Genomic DNA, 17,147 nt, shown 5'->3' with positions numbered 1-17,147 from the left:
TCAAGTCCAAATAATGAGAACTGGTGCTAGAAACCGGTACTGGCTTTGAAAAGCGCGTACCGGAAAGGTGCTCAGAAAAATATAAGAAAAATATGATAAATCTTAAAAAATTATGTAGTTTCATAATTCAAAGTTTGGGATTAAAATGCTAAGCGTAGCAATTAAATTTAATACTGCGTGTTTAAGTGACTTGTGGCTATAAATACCCATTTCTAAGGGCACAATGCCCTAGAAAACAGATTTTGAGCGTGAGAGTTGAGGGTGGCTGATCAGCTTGGCTGACTTGTGGGGTTTCTTCTCCATTTTGGGTCCAAGGCACTTCCTTTCTTGTTTTTCCTTCATTCTTCCTTTGTAAACACTTGAGAGTGAGCTTGGTGAGGGAGAAGGGTGCTTCTCTCTGAGTGCTCAGCCACTGTTGGTGAGAGTTTTGGGGATGACTTGGTTGGCTTGGTTGTGGAAGCTTGAGTTGGGCATTTTGTTGCTTAAAGAAGCAACCTTTGGGTAGAAAGGTCAAGTCTTAGTGTAGCATTTTCGTACACCATATTCCCAGTAGCTGTTGAAGCTGTTTTGGGAGCTTCATGAGCAGTTGACCCTCTGTTTTGGCCTTTGGTATGTATACCAACCTTTGATCTTGAGTTTTAAGGCTTAAAAATGGTACCTTGATGCATCTAATGACTAAAAGATGATAACTTGTTGTTGGGTAATGTTGAACACGCCTAGAATGCATGATTAGGTGTTTAAAATCGGTAAAAAGGGAACCTTTAAGGGATATCTTCACGAAAATGCAGAAACTGCATTCTGTCGTGAAATATCCGGATATTTGTCGAACAGATATCCGGATATTGGATATCCGGATATGTGGTTTTGGGATATCCGGATATTGGATATCCGGATATGTGAATCTGTATATCCGGATATTGCATATCCGGATATGGACAGTGAGATATCCGGATATTGCATATCCGGATATGGTCCCGAGGAATATCCGGATATTCTGGGATTTCACAGAACAGTAGCTGTGCTGTGTGTACAGTAGGCTATTGGGGGTTTGTGGACCCTAGTTTGATGAAGTTGAACTTTTGTATTTAATGGACTAAGCCAGAATCATGGGATTAAGGGCTTGTGGCTTTGTTAGAAGCTTTAAGACTTGAAAACGTAATGAAAAGGCGTTGTCTTTAATTTGTATGCATGTGGTACACGTTATTGATTTATATTTGGTCCATATCAGATTGTGATCTGCTGTAATTGGACTTTGAGCTTGTGGCATTGGATAGCTAGCTTAGAGGTAAGCTTTCGTGTCATCGGTTTAGCCATGTTGTGGTTCCACCATGTCCCATGGGGAGATGGTATATGTATGCTGTGTTACATGCTTTTGATGTTTTGGAAATGTTGTTGAGCTATTGTATGTTAGTGCCTTGTTGATATGCATGGAGGTGTTCCACCTATACGGTAAGCCTGAGTATGTAGAACATACAAGAGGGTGAGGCTGTGGGTGAGGTGCAAGCGGTGTTCCTTGTACTACATGTAGGGAATAGACGTATTCCTACATTTCTCTGGCCAGTAGATAGTGATTACACACATGCCATAGATATCTGTTGCACTACATAGTTTTGGAACTGATAATGATATAAATGCTTTTTGAACTTATATTGCACATGTAAGTGAGCTTGGGGTGGAAGATCCTTGAGGACCCCTTGCCTTACTGAGATTTCTAGTTTAGAGATCTCACCCCACGTTTGGGGAATGCTTATTTCAGGGTCAGGTAATGTTGAGACCTCAGGCGGCAGGAGGCCGGAGCTGAGTTAGATTGCTGTTATATTATGCTGCCATGATTGGATGCTGGATTTGCATGCTGCTTTTATGCTTATAGCTTCAGTTTATGCTTTGGAGTTTTATGTTGAGACTTGTTGTTTACTATGTTTATTTGATGAGCATGGGGATTGTCCATGACACATAGTATTATTATGTCTTGTTTATGTCTTGAGTCTTTTGGAGTTGTAATAATGTATCAGGATATTGTCCGGATTACTTGATGTAATGCCGTGATTTAGATACACACTTTATCTATATATTGAGATATTTCAGTAGATGTCTTATTGCAATTTCACATACAGGCGATATTTTATGAAATTGATTAAGTAATCAAGTTGGTAATTGATAATGACGTCATAATTGAAAAGAAAAAGAATATTCCGCATTTTTAATTAAGCACGGCTTAATACGATGTAATGTTAATATTCCGAGTATACACGGGGTGTTACAAGGGCTATCTTGTTTTTGGTGTTTTGAGCTTCAAGAAGCTATATTTGGTGAGATAGAACCAACCTTAGTCACCATCTTCGTGGATATTGGAGGCCTGAGTTTTGGAGCTGTTGTGAGAGCTCCAAGAGCATCATCCACCACTGTTTTGAGCTTGTGGTATGATCACCACCTTTGTTCTTGAGTTTTCTTTGTTAAAAATGGAACATTGATGCATGTAATGAGCTAAAGTTGATAACTTAAGGTTGGGTAATGTTAAACACACCTTAAATCGCATGTTTGAGCCTCTGTATGCATGAAAAGAACTATCTTTGATAAGGATATATCGCGAAATGCCGAAATGCATTCTGTCGCGAAATATCCGGATATGGGGTCTTGTGATATCCGAATATGGATATCCATATCCGGATATGGGGTCTTGTGATATCCGGATATGATATCCGGATATGTGATATCCGGATATGCCCCCGACATATATCCGGATATTCTGGGTTTTCGAAGAACAGTAGTTGCACTGTTCATTCAGAAGGTTATTAAGGGTTTGTGGACCCTAGTTTGAGAAAGTTGAACTTCTGTAAAAATTAACTAAGTCAGAATCTAAGTGATTAAGGGCTTGTGACTTTGTGAGAAGCCTAAAGACATGAAACGCAAAAGGAAAGGCGTTGTCTTTGTGTCTTATGCTTGTTAAGCATGATTATTGATATATTGTTGATCTGAAACAGATTGTGATTCTGCTATGTTTGGGCTTTGAGCTTGTGTGGACTCTTGGTTTGGATAGCTAGCTTACAAGGTAAGCTTTCGAGTCCTCGGCTTAGCCATTGTTGGTTCCACCATATCCCATGGGGGAATGGTTTATATGCATGCTGTGTTTTCATGCTTGATGATTTGAAATGTTGTTGAATTGTTAAGTGTAAGGGCCTTATAATATGCATGTGTTGTTCCACTTTGACAGTAAGCCTGAGTATGTAGCGTCATACAAAATGGTGAGACTGGGGTGGATGCAAGTAGCGCCTTGCACATTGTGTGGGTAATAAACGTATTCCTGCATTTTCTCTAGCCAGTAGATTATATTGACACACATGACATGGTTATCTGTGCATTACACTGACTTAGGAACTTATGTATATTGTGTAAACTGCTTTAGAACTTATATTGCACATGTAAGTGAGCTTGGGGTAAGATCCTTGAGGACCCCTTGTCTTACTGAGATTTCTTGTTTAGAGATCTCACCCCACGTTTGGGGACGCTTATTTCAGGTTCAGGTAACTCGGGGGTTGAGACCTCGGGCGGTAGGAGGCCGGAGTTGAGTTAGATTGTGTTGTTATCATGTTATTATGTTGTATGCTGACATGTTGTGGACTTGGTTGCTGTTTATGTTTTCTGTCATTTATGATTATTGAGTTGAGACTGCTGTTGGGCTTGTGCCTTATTTGGCGAGCATGGGGTTTGTCCATGCCACTTTGATTTCCGTCTTGTTTAAGCTTATCTGTGTTGTATAAACTATCAGGTTGTCCGGTCTACGTGTTGTAGTTCCGTGACTAGAGACATATTTATGATATTAATTAATGAGGTATTTCAGTTAGTTGTCTTTTGCAATATTCATACAGACGATGTTTTGGAAATGAATTAAGTAATTCAACTTGGTAAAGATAATGACGTCATAATTGAAAATAAAAAGAATATTCCGCATTTTTAATTAAGCGTGGCTTAATACGATGACATGTTAACAAACCGGGTTAACACGAGGTGTTACACATTCTCTCTTCGATCAAATCCATCTGATGCTCCATTGATCTCGTCACTACCATTCCCCAGACGGAGCTCTGATACCAATTTGTTATGGTCTAACAAATAATTAGCAAATAACAAGAAATTTAAAGGGAAACTAGATCTGAATATTCCATTGATTCAACGTTCATATAAGATATTACAGCTCAGAATGAAAATAATTCCAACGGAAAGAAAAATTACACCACTTAACAAAGAAAATGCTAAACAGAATGAAAAGATAATTTGTGAGACAATTTTAGAGGTCCCACGCTCTCCCAAAGACGTCACACTTTCTGCCTCCTTTTTCCCCCTTTCTTCCCACTAGATATAACCAACTTCATGCCACCTCATGCTCCATTCTGTTACGGGTCACTGTGGGAATTTCCTTTTGTCAATTTGGGCCTGGTTGTGGCTGGATCCATACTTGTCTGTTCTGATCTCTTTTATACATCTTGGGCTGGATTGCATCAAAGGAACATGCAGACCAGTAAAAGAGTTTAGGAAAAAGCAAAATAAAAATTGAGTTCAGCGATGCAGACCTAGTTAACTGGGAAGGCAGAACTGAGGAACTCCTCATCCTCCCAGAAAATCTGCAAATCCTTGGACTCCATCAAGAAATTAACTGCTTCCTCATCAAACTTCAGCAAGAAAGCCAATTTGATCAGCTGAGAGAGTGCAAGAACATGATCAACATTCTCACCCAATACACCAACAGAGATTGCCTCTGAGAAATATGTAGCATATTTTATCATACTAGTATTTCCATTACCCCAGTCCATCTTCTGGGTGAAAAGCTTTGAACTTTCCCTTTCCCAACGTATCATTCTGTTTGCTTTCTTAGCAATGGTGTCCCCTGATGATAGTGATAAACTATAGCTAACAGTAACTGGTTCAATCGTCTCGTGGACAGTAAGGTCAAGAAGACCTCGGACAGCTTCATGCCTCTTCTCTGCTTGCATTTTGAGGCTAGAACAAGCAAGAAAGCCAAGAATAAGTTTAACCAACCCCTTGCCAATGAAAATATTCCTTGGATCCACTTGCTTGAGTTCAACACCATCTAGTAAGGATGATTCTTCCTTAATCACAGACTCAGATATAGTGCGAACACCAATTTTCTTGTATAAGTCTAATAATTCAGATATCTGCAATGATGCCAAGCTTGGCTTAGGATACCAGATAAATAGTTTCTCTTGCTCAAAAAGATTCTTCAAATGAAGGTTATCAGCAACAAAAACATCGCGCTTCTCTAACAGTGATATTAAATGGGACCCTGATGTAGTGGGTAGTTTCATGAAGCTCTCAGCAAGGTTTTTCTCTTTCTTCTGGCTTTTATGTTGCAAAACAAAAGTCCAGAACTTACAGCATTTATCATGTGACAGCTGTTCCCCAGAACTCTCCCATTCCTTCCATAGCTCAATATAATCATCAAGTGAGGGCTTGCTTCTAACATCCATAGCTAAGGCGAAAAAAGAAAGCAACTCTCTGTCATAGTAGTTTTTCAGAACATGTAACCTTGAACCAAAAAGATCATCCTTGTCGTGATTGACACATTCTTCAGGATTGACCCACTCTCCATTATCAACTCCCTTGGGAATCCAAACCCTTTTGGTAGCTTCATTCTCTGGTTTCCAATCGTATTTGTTCAGGCACCTGTATATTTGTACTATGGTGGAAAATTCAGAATGCAAGTCAAGGTGACTGGCAATTAATGAGCACCCTTTCTTAACATCATCAGTAACTCCGATTTCGTTGAGTTCTTTACTATATTGGGCAATTTTAGATCCATAAAAGTCCTCATCGATAAAAGGTCCATCCATTGGCTTTAGGAATGAATCCCACTTAGAATCAAACAGTAAACATTTGTCTGGAGGCCTATAACCAGCATGGGTCTTCAACCAGTGTTTGGATAATCCTTTTGTGAAGTCATCTTTGAGAGGTTGATGACGGTTAAGCAATAACTGGATGCATTCCAACAGAGAAAACACATTCTCAGGAGTTATAGAGGAAGGATCTGCAGGGAACCTTAGACTGGAAGTGACAAAATTCACACCAAGTTTAAAATCAGTAATAACTCCCATACTCTCCAGCTCCTCCTTATACTCATGTACAGCCTTGCCATAACAATTGTCACTGTCATCAATGAAAGGAAGGCGAGTAATTGGAGAGAGAGATTCCCAATCTGGACCAAATAAAATGCATTTTCCTGGAGACCTATAATCACCAACCCGAGTCCTCAACCACTTGGAAGAATGTATGATTTTTGAGAAATCTGAAGGAAACTTATATTCAGTTTCTTTCAGACGTCTGAAACACGAGAGAAATGATTCAACATGCTGTTTGTTAAAGGAAGCTTGTGATGCCTTCTGCTTGAAAACATGAGCAAATGCTTTGACTGCCTCCTCAAAATCAACCACCAATCCAGTTTGCTTCAACTCATTTTTGTAAGTGAAGATCTTGTCTCCATAGAATTCATGATCAATCACCGGAAAATCATTGAATACATCAAGAATGCAACCCCATACAGGGTCAAGCAAGAAACAATCACCGGGAGTTTTGAAACCAATATTCGTCTTTAAACAGTTGGATCCTTTAAGTGCATTAACAAGTTTGTCAGGGACATCCACAAAACGTATGCATTCCAGTATCAACACAACAGCTTCAGCCGTCAAAGATTTCGAATACAGCGGTGATTTTAAGTGGTCAATAACAAGCTGGTAACTTCCGTTGAATTCAACTATCACACCTAGCAGCTTAAGTTCCTCTTTGAAATCATATATTTCCCCACCATAGTAAGCCTGGTCGATGAAAGGGATATCACTAATTTGGGATGCAGTTTGCCACTTTGAATCATGCAAAACAGAACCAACTGGAGACCTGTAACCACGTGATGTCCGTAGCCAACTTCCACCTCTGATGCTGTTGACAAATTGATCAGCTGGAAGAAGACTTTTCCTCAGATATTGAATGAACGCAAGTATCAAAAGCACATGACCTTTACTTAAAGTGAAAGAAGCTGCACGAGTCATAAGTTGTCTCCCAATAAATTCACATGCTTCTCCGTACTTGAACATCACTCCAATTGTTTTCAGTTCTTCCTCGTACTCACATATTCTGTCCCCATAGAAACTCTGATCAACCAGAGGAATGTCGACCAGAACAGATCCACTTTGCAAAATGTTTCCCAATGAAGAGCCAATTAAGAATGACTCTGAAGGCGGCCTATATCCGTTCACTGTAACTTTAAGCCAACTTCCTTCCTTTATGCATTTCAAGAACCTATCGGGTAGACTCATTCCCCTATATTTCAGGTTCCGAATCCAATCCAAGAGCAAGAAAGCATTTTCCTTAGTAAGTGGCGTATCTAAACCAGAAATCCCAGCATCAGGAGCAGATATATGAGGTATATCAGAAGCTACATCATGAGTTACAAGGAAGTCTAGGAGCTCCTCCTGGCGTGTATGTTGGCCAGCACAATGATAAGAATATACGTATTCTTTTCCCAACTCAATATAGCCTTCATCTCTCCATGGATTAGAAACAGTCAAGTCTGCCCATTTGCTCACATTAGCAGGAACAAGAACTCCAACTCTACATGCAGTCACACATCCATAATTATCAACAAGAGGCATAGAACCACATAGGCTACCAACCTCTTGAAGTGTCAAATAACCTTTTGAAAATGAGTGGTACAAGAAGTGAGCATATGTAATGGCAAGCCTACGATTATTCTGAATGGAATTGCAAAGAAGTTTAGCAAAATTGTATACATTCAAGGGAGATACATTAGCTTCATAGCCTAGCCAATCCAACAAACTATGTTTCTTTGGGAATACCCAGATCGCTTGCTGTGTGCTTTCCGGCATAAAAAAACAATTGGATGCACATCTGAATTCCTTGTTCCAACCAATCAGCCATGATATAAGATGAGACTGATTTTGATAAGCTCGAAAAACTCTCCTGGAGCCCTGGTGCTTTGTGCATTCATTAAGACAAAAATGGGACTCACTTCCATCAGAACCAACATATTTAATCAGTGGTATTTTCATCATTTTGGAATCACAAAATCTGGACCCCCAGTTAGTAGCAATAAACAGTAGAAGCTTCAAATAGACATCTTCTGATGCTCCGTCCAAAAGATTAGAGCTCTGGATGCACTTTGCATACCATTTGTTGTGGACTGGTTTGACTCCCAAGAAATTGAGTATGTGATCATACTGGGCTTTATCAAATGAAGAACTCAGGATATATCTTCCATGGGATGATAGGTTATGAAAGGATATTCCTTGCTCCCGAGCCTCGGTCAGAATATCCCAAAAAGCAGGCAATAGCCTGCCAACTTCACAAGGCTTGTAAAAGTGCTTCTGCTGCTTGTACGTCTCAATGGGAACAATGTTTTCTTGAACCAGTTTTGTTTGTATCTTCTCCCGCACAGCATTTAATTCCTCATAAGCAGAGCTTTTTACTGGTAGAAACTGGAACATCCGAGGCAAACTAGATACTGGAGCTTTATCTGTTCCTATAACAAGGGATTTGAATGCATCCATAAAAGCAGATGGAACACAGTCAAGTATCCCTTGGTTCCACTTATCATCCAAGATAATCGTCTCTCTTGATGAAGCCAGGACAAAATCTGCTTGAATTATAAAAGGAAAGTTGGTAACCATTTCCGTAGGAAGAAATGCGTAGACCCCGGGTAAACTTTTACCCCCTTGCAGCCGCTCCTGATTTGGAAAGGCTAATGTAACAACCCACTCTTCTACATCCATTCTCCTTTCCACTCTGTTTTCTTGCCTAACGGGAAACTTTTGCTTCCACATGTAGTAGCTGCATTCCTTTTCAGAGTCACAATTTTCCTCCTCAGAGAGACGGAGAGTGTAAGACTCAGCATTGATGTTTTTCCTTGTCACAAAATTAATTTCACTTGAAATAGCTACAGCACTTATTGTATTGAGCCTAGAATCCTCATTATTTTCCCTGACTGAAAGACGCTTAATTTTTGAAAGGAATAACAAAACTTCTGGATGAATGCTGGAGAGCTGCTGCTTCACTGGTTTGACTTTGTCTGGCTTCAGTGGTAAGACAAATGTAGTAGTTGGAAGGGTGTCACCAGCACGATATATTTGTTTTATGTCTTGAAGGGTTGGGTTCTCCTCAACCCATTCAGGAACTATATACCCAAGACCACAATGTGGACAAGGCTCCTCATTGAACCGTATATGATATCCATTGCTAAATATGTAAGGCCGAGCAGTGATCAGAAATACACTCTTGAAACCAATGCCTGCAGTATAATCATAAAATAAATTCTATAAGTAATCTTCAGAGTCATTAAAATAATTTGGATTAAATATACATGAAATTACATGTATATAATACACATGCAGACTGAAAAATAAAACCAATCTTAATAGACCTTCCAATAGATACAACACTGCTTGTGAAACTGAACAAGCTTAAATCAGCAAGCTACATGTGTACAATAAGCTCAACCCCAATTGCTAAAGCACAGTCAAATCAATTTTCGGTAAGTAGTTAGAACCAACTTAATGGACATATTGCCATTCCCTAAAAACTTAAGGTTCAAAAACAAATATATATTCTCAAGAGTTAAAACATGATGATTATATGTATATAACATTTATTCAAGCTTTTTACTCATCTTCATTGGAAACAAGCACACAGATAGTCCTTGTCGATATCTCTTTCAAGGACTTTCTTTCTAAGTGTGACAATTTACCTTTCTCCCCTATGTAACCACTAATCCTGTTGCCTTTCTTAGTGGACCGTCCAACACTGCATATGGATTCAATATTTCTGGGAGAAAAACCCTTTTCATTGTTGAAAATGAGTAATGTAGCTGGAGCACCGGTGGCTGTTATGTCTGTAGATGTTATTATGAAGTCAAGCGTTGGATCCATTCCTCCAAAATACTGGTTATCTTCCGCATTCTGGAGAATCAAAACGTCAATTAGGTTAGTGAACAATCCAATATAATAACAATAGGATATTATGATTGATTGCATAATTCTGCAATATAAACATCTCCAAGCCATTAAATAGGGTAAATACATTTCTTTTTCTTTGTTGATATTTTGTTATTATAAGTGAAAATCAGTTACCTATTATTGTTGAGAAATACTAGTTCGAGTTTCTATATGGTCCAATTTCACTTGCGACGATATGATTTTAACAGCATTGTTTATTTTTTTTCTAAGAAAATAAAATAAAAATCTTTAAAATGTATGCAAATTTGAAATGACATTACCTGGATGAGTTCCATGAGAAAGTGAACGTCCTTGGCATAGAGTTCGGCGGAGAGGTTCTTAACGGCTTGGTGGAGGTCCTCCGTCAATGGATTAAATGCTCCTCCGATGGAGAACTTGCTCCTTCGTATCTCTTCTACGTGTTCCTTCACTGACATGTCTTCCTTCTTCATCCGTGTGTGCTAGTGCGATGAATCAATGGATGAATGAATGACTGAATGTTTGTGAAGTGCGAAACAGAAAGATCAGGGTCTAGTGTTAGTCTTCTTCCATTCTCTGTTTACTCCAAAAGAAAAAAAAGCAAAGTAAAGCAAAACAAGAGTGAGTGAGTGGGTTATTGTTTTCCCCTGACTCCTTGGTGACGAAGTAAACGCAAAAAAGTGCAATTAATAATTGTTTTTATTCCTTGGACCCACGTTCAAATAATAATTGTGGAATTGGCATAAAGTAAAAAAAAAAACAGTGGAATTGTTTATATTATTAATTATTATTTGATTTAATTCAACTAATGCTAATTTTAAAATTAATTACAAAATAATAATACTAATTTAGTACAATTTATAAGAAGTGAGAAAATATACAATGGCGAAGCCACGTACAAGTTTGGGGTTGCCTAAGTTCGAGTTAAATTTTAACAAATTTTACTTATTATAAATAATTATATAATTATAATTTGACTCGGGTTAAATTTATAATTTAGCCTAAGTTAAAATTAATTTGATCTTATCTAAGAATTAAAATATATTTGGTGAGGAATTTTGGTAGGTTATGTGTCTATTCTCACTTGTATAAAAAAAATTAAAAACATATTTAATAAAATTAAAAAACATTTTTTGTTGTAAACAATTAAAAAGAATTTAATAAAATTATAACTCTCTCAATTTAGGGTTCTTCTTTCTGTCAGCTGCTCTGCTGTTACCTCTTGTCCTATGATTTTGATATCTTTAATTTAACCATTGACTTTCTATTACAAGAGATAGATAGAAGGTTTACTGTAACATCCCGAGCGCTGACGAGGGCGGGGAGTGATCGCCGGTGCAAAGAGGCACGGACAAAGAGCGGCTCTTGACAGGCTTCCAGCGGGGGGTTACATGCATGAATGAATCGAATCGACACCCGAAAGAGAGGGATTCCAAAGGCTGTGCAGGTATAAGGCTGCACAGTTTGGGATAGCTTATAAGAATTAATTGGTACTACATATACTAACAAGATGCATCTTCTTTTCGGTAGCCCGGAACGGAAGAACTCCACAGTTAAGCGTGCTTGACTTGGAGCAATTCTGGGATGGGTGACCTCCTGGGAAGTTTTCCCGGGAAGTGTGCGAGTGAGGAAAAAGCACACTGAAAAGTCTCGTGTTAGTATGTGGGGATAGTCGTTGATTCTTGAAGCGGCCGAGCGTTACATTTACTGAGCAAACAATGGAGCTTTTATCACTTAGCTCTATCCGAAGAATGGTTACAAAGCATTTAATATTGATGATATTTATAGTCTTGCAAATAATACTATCCTCTTGATTTTTCTAAGCAAGAGATAATTAATTTGAATTGTCAATTGAAACATTTCCACAAGGACATCCCAAAACATCCAGAATTTTAAATTTTATCTTCAATTTTTGTGTTGTGTCAGGGATTAGCTAAGACAGGAAAGTCAAATTTCTATCATTTGATTGATAGGTTAATTCATCTTATCTCAACAATACTAGTTTCAATAGCAAGTAGTAAACGTGCATTCTCAGCAATGAAAATTGTGAAAAATGAAACAAAATAGATTATAACTTTTTTGCAAATAATTTGGTTGAGTATATTGAAAGAAAGATTGTTGAAACTTTTACTACAGATTCTATTCTTGAAGATTTTGTCAATTTAAAATAGCGTTGTTTACAATTTTAGGTATAAATTTTTTATTATATTTTAAATTATTTATTAAATGTTAGTTTACATATAATTATTATATTTGTGTGTTTTCATATCTTTAGGATAATGTTTGGTTCATTACTTATTATGATGTGAGAGAAAAGTGCAATTCTTATGTTTAAAATTCTTACCGAAAATGTTGGTGCATTTTTATATATTTGCTTTGATATATAATCATTGGCAATTGTTCATTTAAATTTTTAATGTTACGTGACATTTTTAGTAAATAATTTAGATAAGATAGTAAATTTTTTTCTTAATAAAATTATGTAACTATGATAAATATTTTAATAATTTAATATGTAAAATTTTTTGGCCCGAACTAAAATTATAGCCCGGCTCCGCCACTGAAAATATAAGTGGAAAAATAAGTGTAATTTAGGATGGACAATTATAATTTTGCCGCATTGCCTAATAAGAAGCAATTAAGTTAATTCAATTTGCTACATCAACCACACAGAAGAACGTGACATAATAGGAAATTCTACCCATGTCATGGCATTTTAACATTTAGGTGGCATAGTGAAAAATTCTTTCCCTAGGATAACATTTCTATTAGGATATTTAAGTGTGATGAAGTCAACATTAATCAATAATGAGTCAAGTGAAGTCTATTTAAGTGGGAGAACCCATAAATCTATATAAGTAAAGTTCATATAAATTGGAAGACTTGTATACATAAAATATTTGAATTTTCCAAGTTTCAAGTAAGAATGTGAGATAACTGTTTGATATACAAAGATCAATGATTAAGATGAAAAATAAATTATTTTATTCTTAAATCGGATTAAAAGATTTTTCCCGAATTTCAAATATATAAGGTCGTTAGGTGGAGCACACCAACTCAACACTTGAAGGTAGGCCCCTATTATAGAAACACAAAATCGTAGAAAGAGATATAGAGAGAATAAGAAAAATACACAGAAATTTCTAACATAGAAATACTCCCATGATGTAGAGGAATAAAAAATAGTTCAAAAAATCTTTCACATTTACAACAATTATTCCCTAAGGTAATGTTTGGTATGCAGATTATTTATAAATGCCCTGGAAAGCATGGTAGGGAAAACATGAAATCAACGTTTGGTTGGCCCAAAAGTAAAAAGTTTTCGTCAAATTTTTTTCCCGAATTTGTGTATTGTGTGCAAAATGAAGTAGAGACTCCAGCTTTCAAACTCCATGGTTTATTTGGAAAAATAGCTTGCTCGGGGAAGTAAGAAATAAACAATGACCAGGTGGACGAGATTAACCCTCTGTTTTGAACGATTGGTGAAGTTGTGTTTGCAAAGATCTGGCACCAAAACTTGCAAGCTATACGGGTATCAGAGGGCAGCTTACAAGTTACCTTGGTCAACGTTGCACAGCAGCAACAGCCACCTGAGAGTGAACTTACCAGCAAACTGTGCTAGTATGTCAGCACTGCACTTCCAGCTTTGTTCTCTCTAACCAAGAGGGCAGCTTGCAGCAACACGGGTATCAGAAGCATGAAGAAGCAAAAGGACCCTGTTGCATATATTGCTTCCCTTTCTTTGCTGCAAGTTGATTATTCAAAATCGAGGGTATCGTTGTAAAATAACCCTATATTTCCCTTAATATTTCATAATTAACTAAACACAGACTCAGTAAAATTAATCAAATATTCTTGAGAAAATGTGAGCTTACCAAACAGCTTTTTAGTAACATTCCAGTAAAAATTTATTCCCCACTATATTTTCGGAATTCATAATTTTCGGATAAAAAAAAATTTATCATCTACCAAACAGTCCTAATAAGCACTAGAGGTACACTACACTAAAATTTCACCTTACAAAGATGATATACAAAAGTTCTTTTCTGGAGCAAGTAAATATTCTCAAACTTCTCTCTCACAAAGAATACACATAAAGTGTCTATCCTTACACATTTTAAGGAAAAAATATATTATAAGTATAATTTCTCTATTTTAATTGACAGGTATAATTTGCATCATATTGAAAGATTAAGAAGAAAAAAATTTAACATTGTTGAGACTTTTTTTTTTTTTGTATAACTTGGAAAGTATCATCATTCAACCTCTTCCGATCACTTGTCCTTGGAGTACGGCTGAAAAGCTCCCCCTCATTGGAACAACGGATGCATTGAACTTCGTTAACGGATAAGGATGTAACTAATCCTCCTTATAGGAGAGAGGCACGTCCTCTGTCCCCAAAGATTTTCCAAAAATTTAACATTGTTGAGACTTGAGACTAAACAAGTCCAACCAAACTTGGAATTATCACGAAAGGAAATACCCATATGCAACTTTTTTTTTTAGATTTTTTTTTTATCAATTATTCGATTAATTCGGTCGAGTAGGATAAAATCACAAATGCGATAGAGCTCTCTCAACTAAACTTTTAACATTATTGTACGTTAGGACTCAAACTCAAAATCATTGATTAAGCTGAAGCGTGATACTTTTCAACTTTAGTTTCATAGCATAGCAGTTCCCTTAACTCCTTGAAGAAATTAGAAATCAATTGCCATTGAAGTGCATTAAAACCATTAAGTTAGTGGAAAGGAACAACGAATCAACGTTTCGAAATGGAAAGCATTCTCAATTTCTCGTAGTGAATCTTAGACGTGCAGTCCAGTATCTACTTCTCATAACAAGACAGTTGCTAAAGTTGGTTCCTAGCCAAATATGTAGCGCCTGTAAAATTTTGTGTTTGTTTCTCTCTTTCTAAAAATTAAATAAGTGGTGTTTAGTTAACATTAATAAAGAGAGAAATAGATATAAAATTTTAATATGAGTATATCATGTAAATTTTAACATAAGAAGATTCAATTCCTTCTTTGTTAAGGATGTAATTTGGTTAGAACATAATTAAGCTCGAAAAGAAGACAAGAAGATGTATTTTTGGCCATGAAAATTATAGCCGGAGTTAAAATAGGAAGCAAGGTTTTAGAACGCAGGGTATTAGAGAACGTGAAAGGAGCCTTATTTATGTGTACTGCTACTTTGCATGTGTCATATATCTCTACGAGACACGCACCCTGAGTCCTAGCCCTGCATTAATTGTAATTCAAGAATATAGTGGTAGGTAAACGGCAAACCCCACTTAATTAGTTAGTCCTATCTGTTGGTATAACTTATTATATTCTTCAATGACATTTCAAGTGTGTTTTTTTTTTTCGGTTACACATTTCAAGTGTTTTGCTTTCGCCGTAATGCCTTTTCCTTGTTTAATGGGAGTTTTTGTATTAATGGCATACAAAGTTCAATGTCCAGTTGGTTTCTTGTAATTTTTGGACACTGCAATTTGCAATTCATAAGAAAATAGAAAAGGACATTGTCAACTAAGGTAGGAACTTATCTATAAGGAAAATGCCAAACCTTAAGCCTGTAACTACCAAAACGTGCCGTATCAATCTCCTACTAATGTTGAGTTTGAAATTTTTTAATAAACACAACATGAAAGCTAAGTATCCTAAATTTATTTTGAATGAAACCAAAGCAATGCATCGGAAATTGAAATTTTTACCACGATACTTGACACTATTTTGTATTTTTTTTTTTTTTTTTGGAGGGGTACAAATACTTGACACTATTAATTAGTAGATTAGCGTGGGCAAAATATATAAGCTCATACTTTTGACTTTCACATTGGTTTCTGACTCAAATCAGTGCAGCACGGATGAGAGAATAAATTGCACGCGTTATGGTTCATGAGTAGAAATTTGCAACAAGCATATAATGTGTTTCCTATTTGTTATTTTGGATGACACGGAATTAAATCATAATAAGAAAGACAACTAAATATAAATCTAAGCTACCTTTTCTCTTGCCTTTTTGTTTTATAAATACCATTCATGGTGTCACTCTTTCTATGTACCCGCTACCCTCGAGCTTGAATCTTGATCTTTTTCACTCATTATAAATCTAAAATGTTGTTCAACAGAAACATGCCCTCTCCTCAAGATTCAATGGCCAATGTTCAAGCCAAACCTCAAAAGAATTCCATTTTTCCTGCTATGCATGAACTTCAAACTGTTGATGCCAAATTTCAAGTAACCCCATTTCTGAAAACCCCCAGAATTCTTAAGGGAACACAGATTACATTGAGACTTGTAGCAATAGTTGCTACATTCACTGCAATGCTTTGTATGCTAACCAGCCACCAATCTACCATAATCATGGGCATACAATTCCATGCTAGATATAGCTACTCTTCTGTTTTCAAGTATGATCACATATTCACACCACATACTATAATTAATGCTTGTATGATATTTAATTTGTATCTCTACCTTGTAGGTTCTTTGTTTATGCAAATGCTATTGCGTGCTTCCTTATGCTCTTAGCTTTATTTCCTGCCATTTTTTTCTACCTTCGAGGTACATGCCCCTGCAGCTGCTACTACTTCTTGTTCCTGAATGACATGGTATGGTTTCTCAAGATTCCACTGCATTAGCTTCTATGCAGAACACATATTAGATTCTCTTTATTTATTTTTTATAAAAAAAAATCTTCTATTTAATACTCAAAGTGATTAATTAATGAAGAAAAATGTGATCATTGGGATGAAATAAATTTTGATTATATTGTTATAAAATATGATCACAGTCAAACATTTTAAGGAGAAAAAAATAAATAAATCTGAAACTTTCTGAGTTTTATCAAAAAATGATGAATGGGAAGAGGTTGTGGTTTTGCTTGTGATCATATAACAGATGATGTTAACGTTAGTGATTGCGGGATGTGCGGCTGCAACAGCTATTGGGGACGTGGGGCTGCATGGAAATTCCCATACGGGTTGGGCTCCTATCTGTGGCTATTTTAGGAAATTCTGTGGCAGAGTCACCATTTCGCTCACATTTTCCTATGTTTCAGTTGTTTCATTGTTGATAATTACTGTAATATCCGCGATGAACTTCAAAGAGATTCATGTTTAAGGCTTCAAAGAAGTTGCTATGGTGATTG

The 17,147-nt window shown here is 36.6% G+C and overlaps 1 protein-coding gene across 1 annotated transcript; it reads right to left on the bottom strand.

Moving 5' to 3' along the window:
- Window positions 1-4,174: 4,174 nt before the first annotated feature.
- On the bottom strand, window positions 4,175-10,465 carry LOC133285633 (uncharacterized). The gene is made up of 3 exons (XM_061482883.1): window positions 10,295-10,465; window positions 9,767-9,977; window positions 4,175-9,310 (listed from the first exon to the last, which is right to left on the bottom strand). The coding sequence occupies exons 1-3, from the start codon at window positions 10,463-10,465 to the stop codon at window positions 4,569-4,571; spliced, it is 5,124 nt and encodes a 1,707-aa protein (XP_061338867.1). The 3' UTR covers window positions 4,175-4,568.
- Window positions 10,466-17,147: the final 6,682 nt, after the last annotated feature.

This window comes from Gastrolobium bilobum, unplaced genomic scaffold (genome assembly GCF_033153095.1).
Source record: "Gastrolobium bilobum isolate Gb01-03AN ecotype WA unplaced genomic scaffold, APGP_CSIRO_Gbil_v1 utg33431, whole genome shotgun sequence".
Lineage (NCBI taxonomy): Eukaryota > Viridiplantae > Streptophyta > Magnoliopsida > Fabales > Fabaceae > Gastrolobium > Gastrolobium bilobum.
This window is presented reverse-complemented; position numbering and strand designations above follow the sequence as displayed.

Bases quoted from the DNA above. Each gene is read 5' to 3' on its own strand.
- LOC133285633 (XM_061482883.1), bottom strand. From the start codon at position 10,465: ATGAAGAAGGAAGACATGTCAGTGAAGGAACACGTAGAAGAGATACGA. The intron at 9,978-10,294 runs GTAATGTCATTT...TTGATTCTCCAG, and splicing joins TTCTCATGGAACTCATCCAG to AATGCGGAAGATAACCAGTA. The intron at 9,311-9,766 runs GTAAATTGTCAC...ATTATACTGCAG, and splicing joins TGGTTACATAGGGGAGAAAG to GCATTGGTTTCAAGAGTGTA.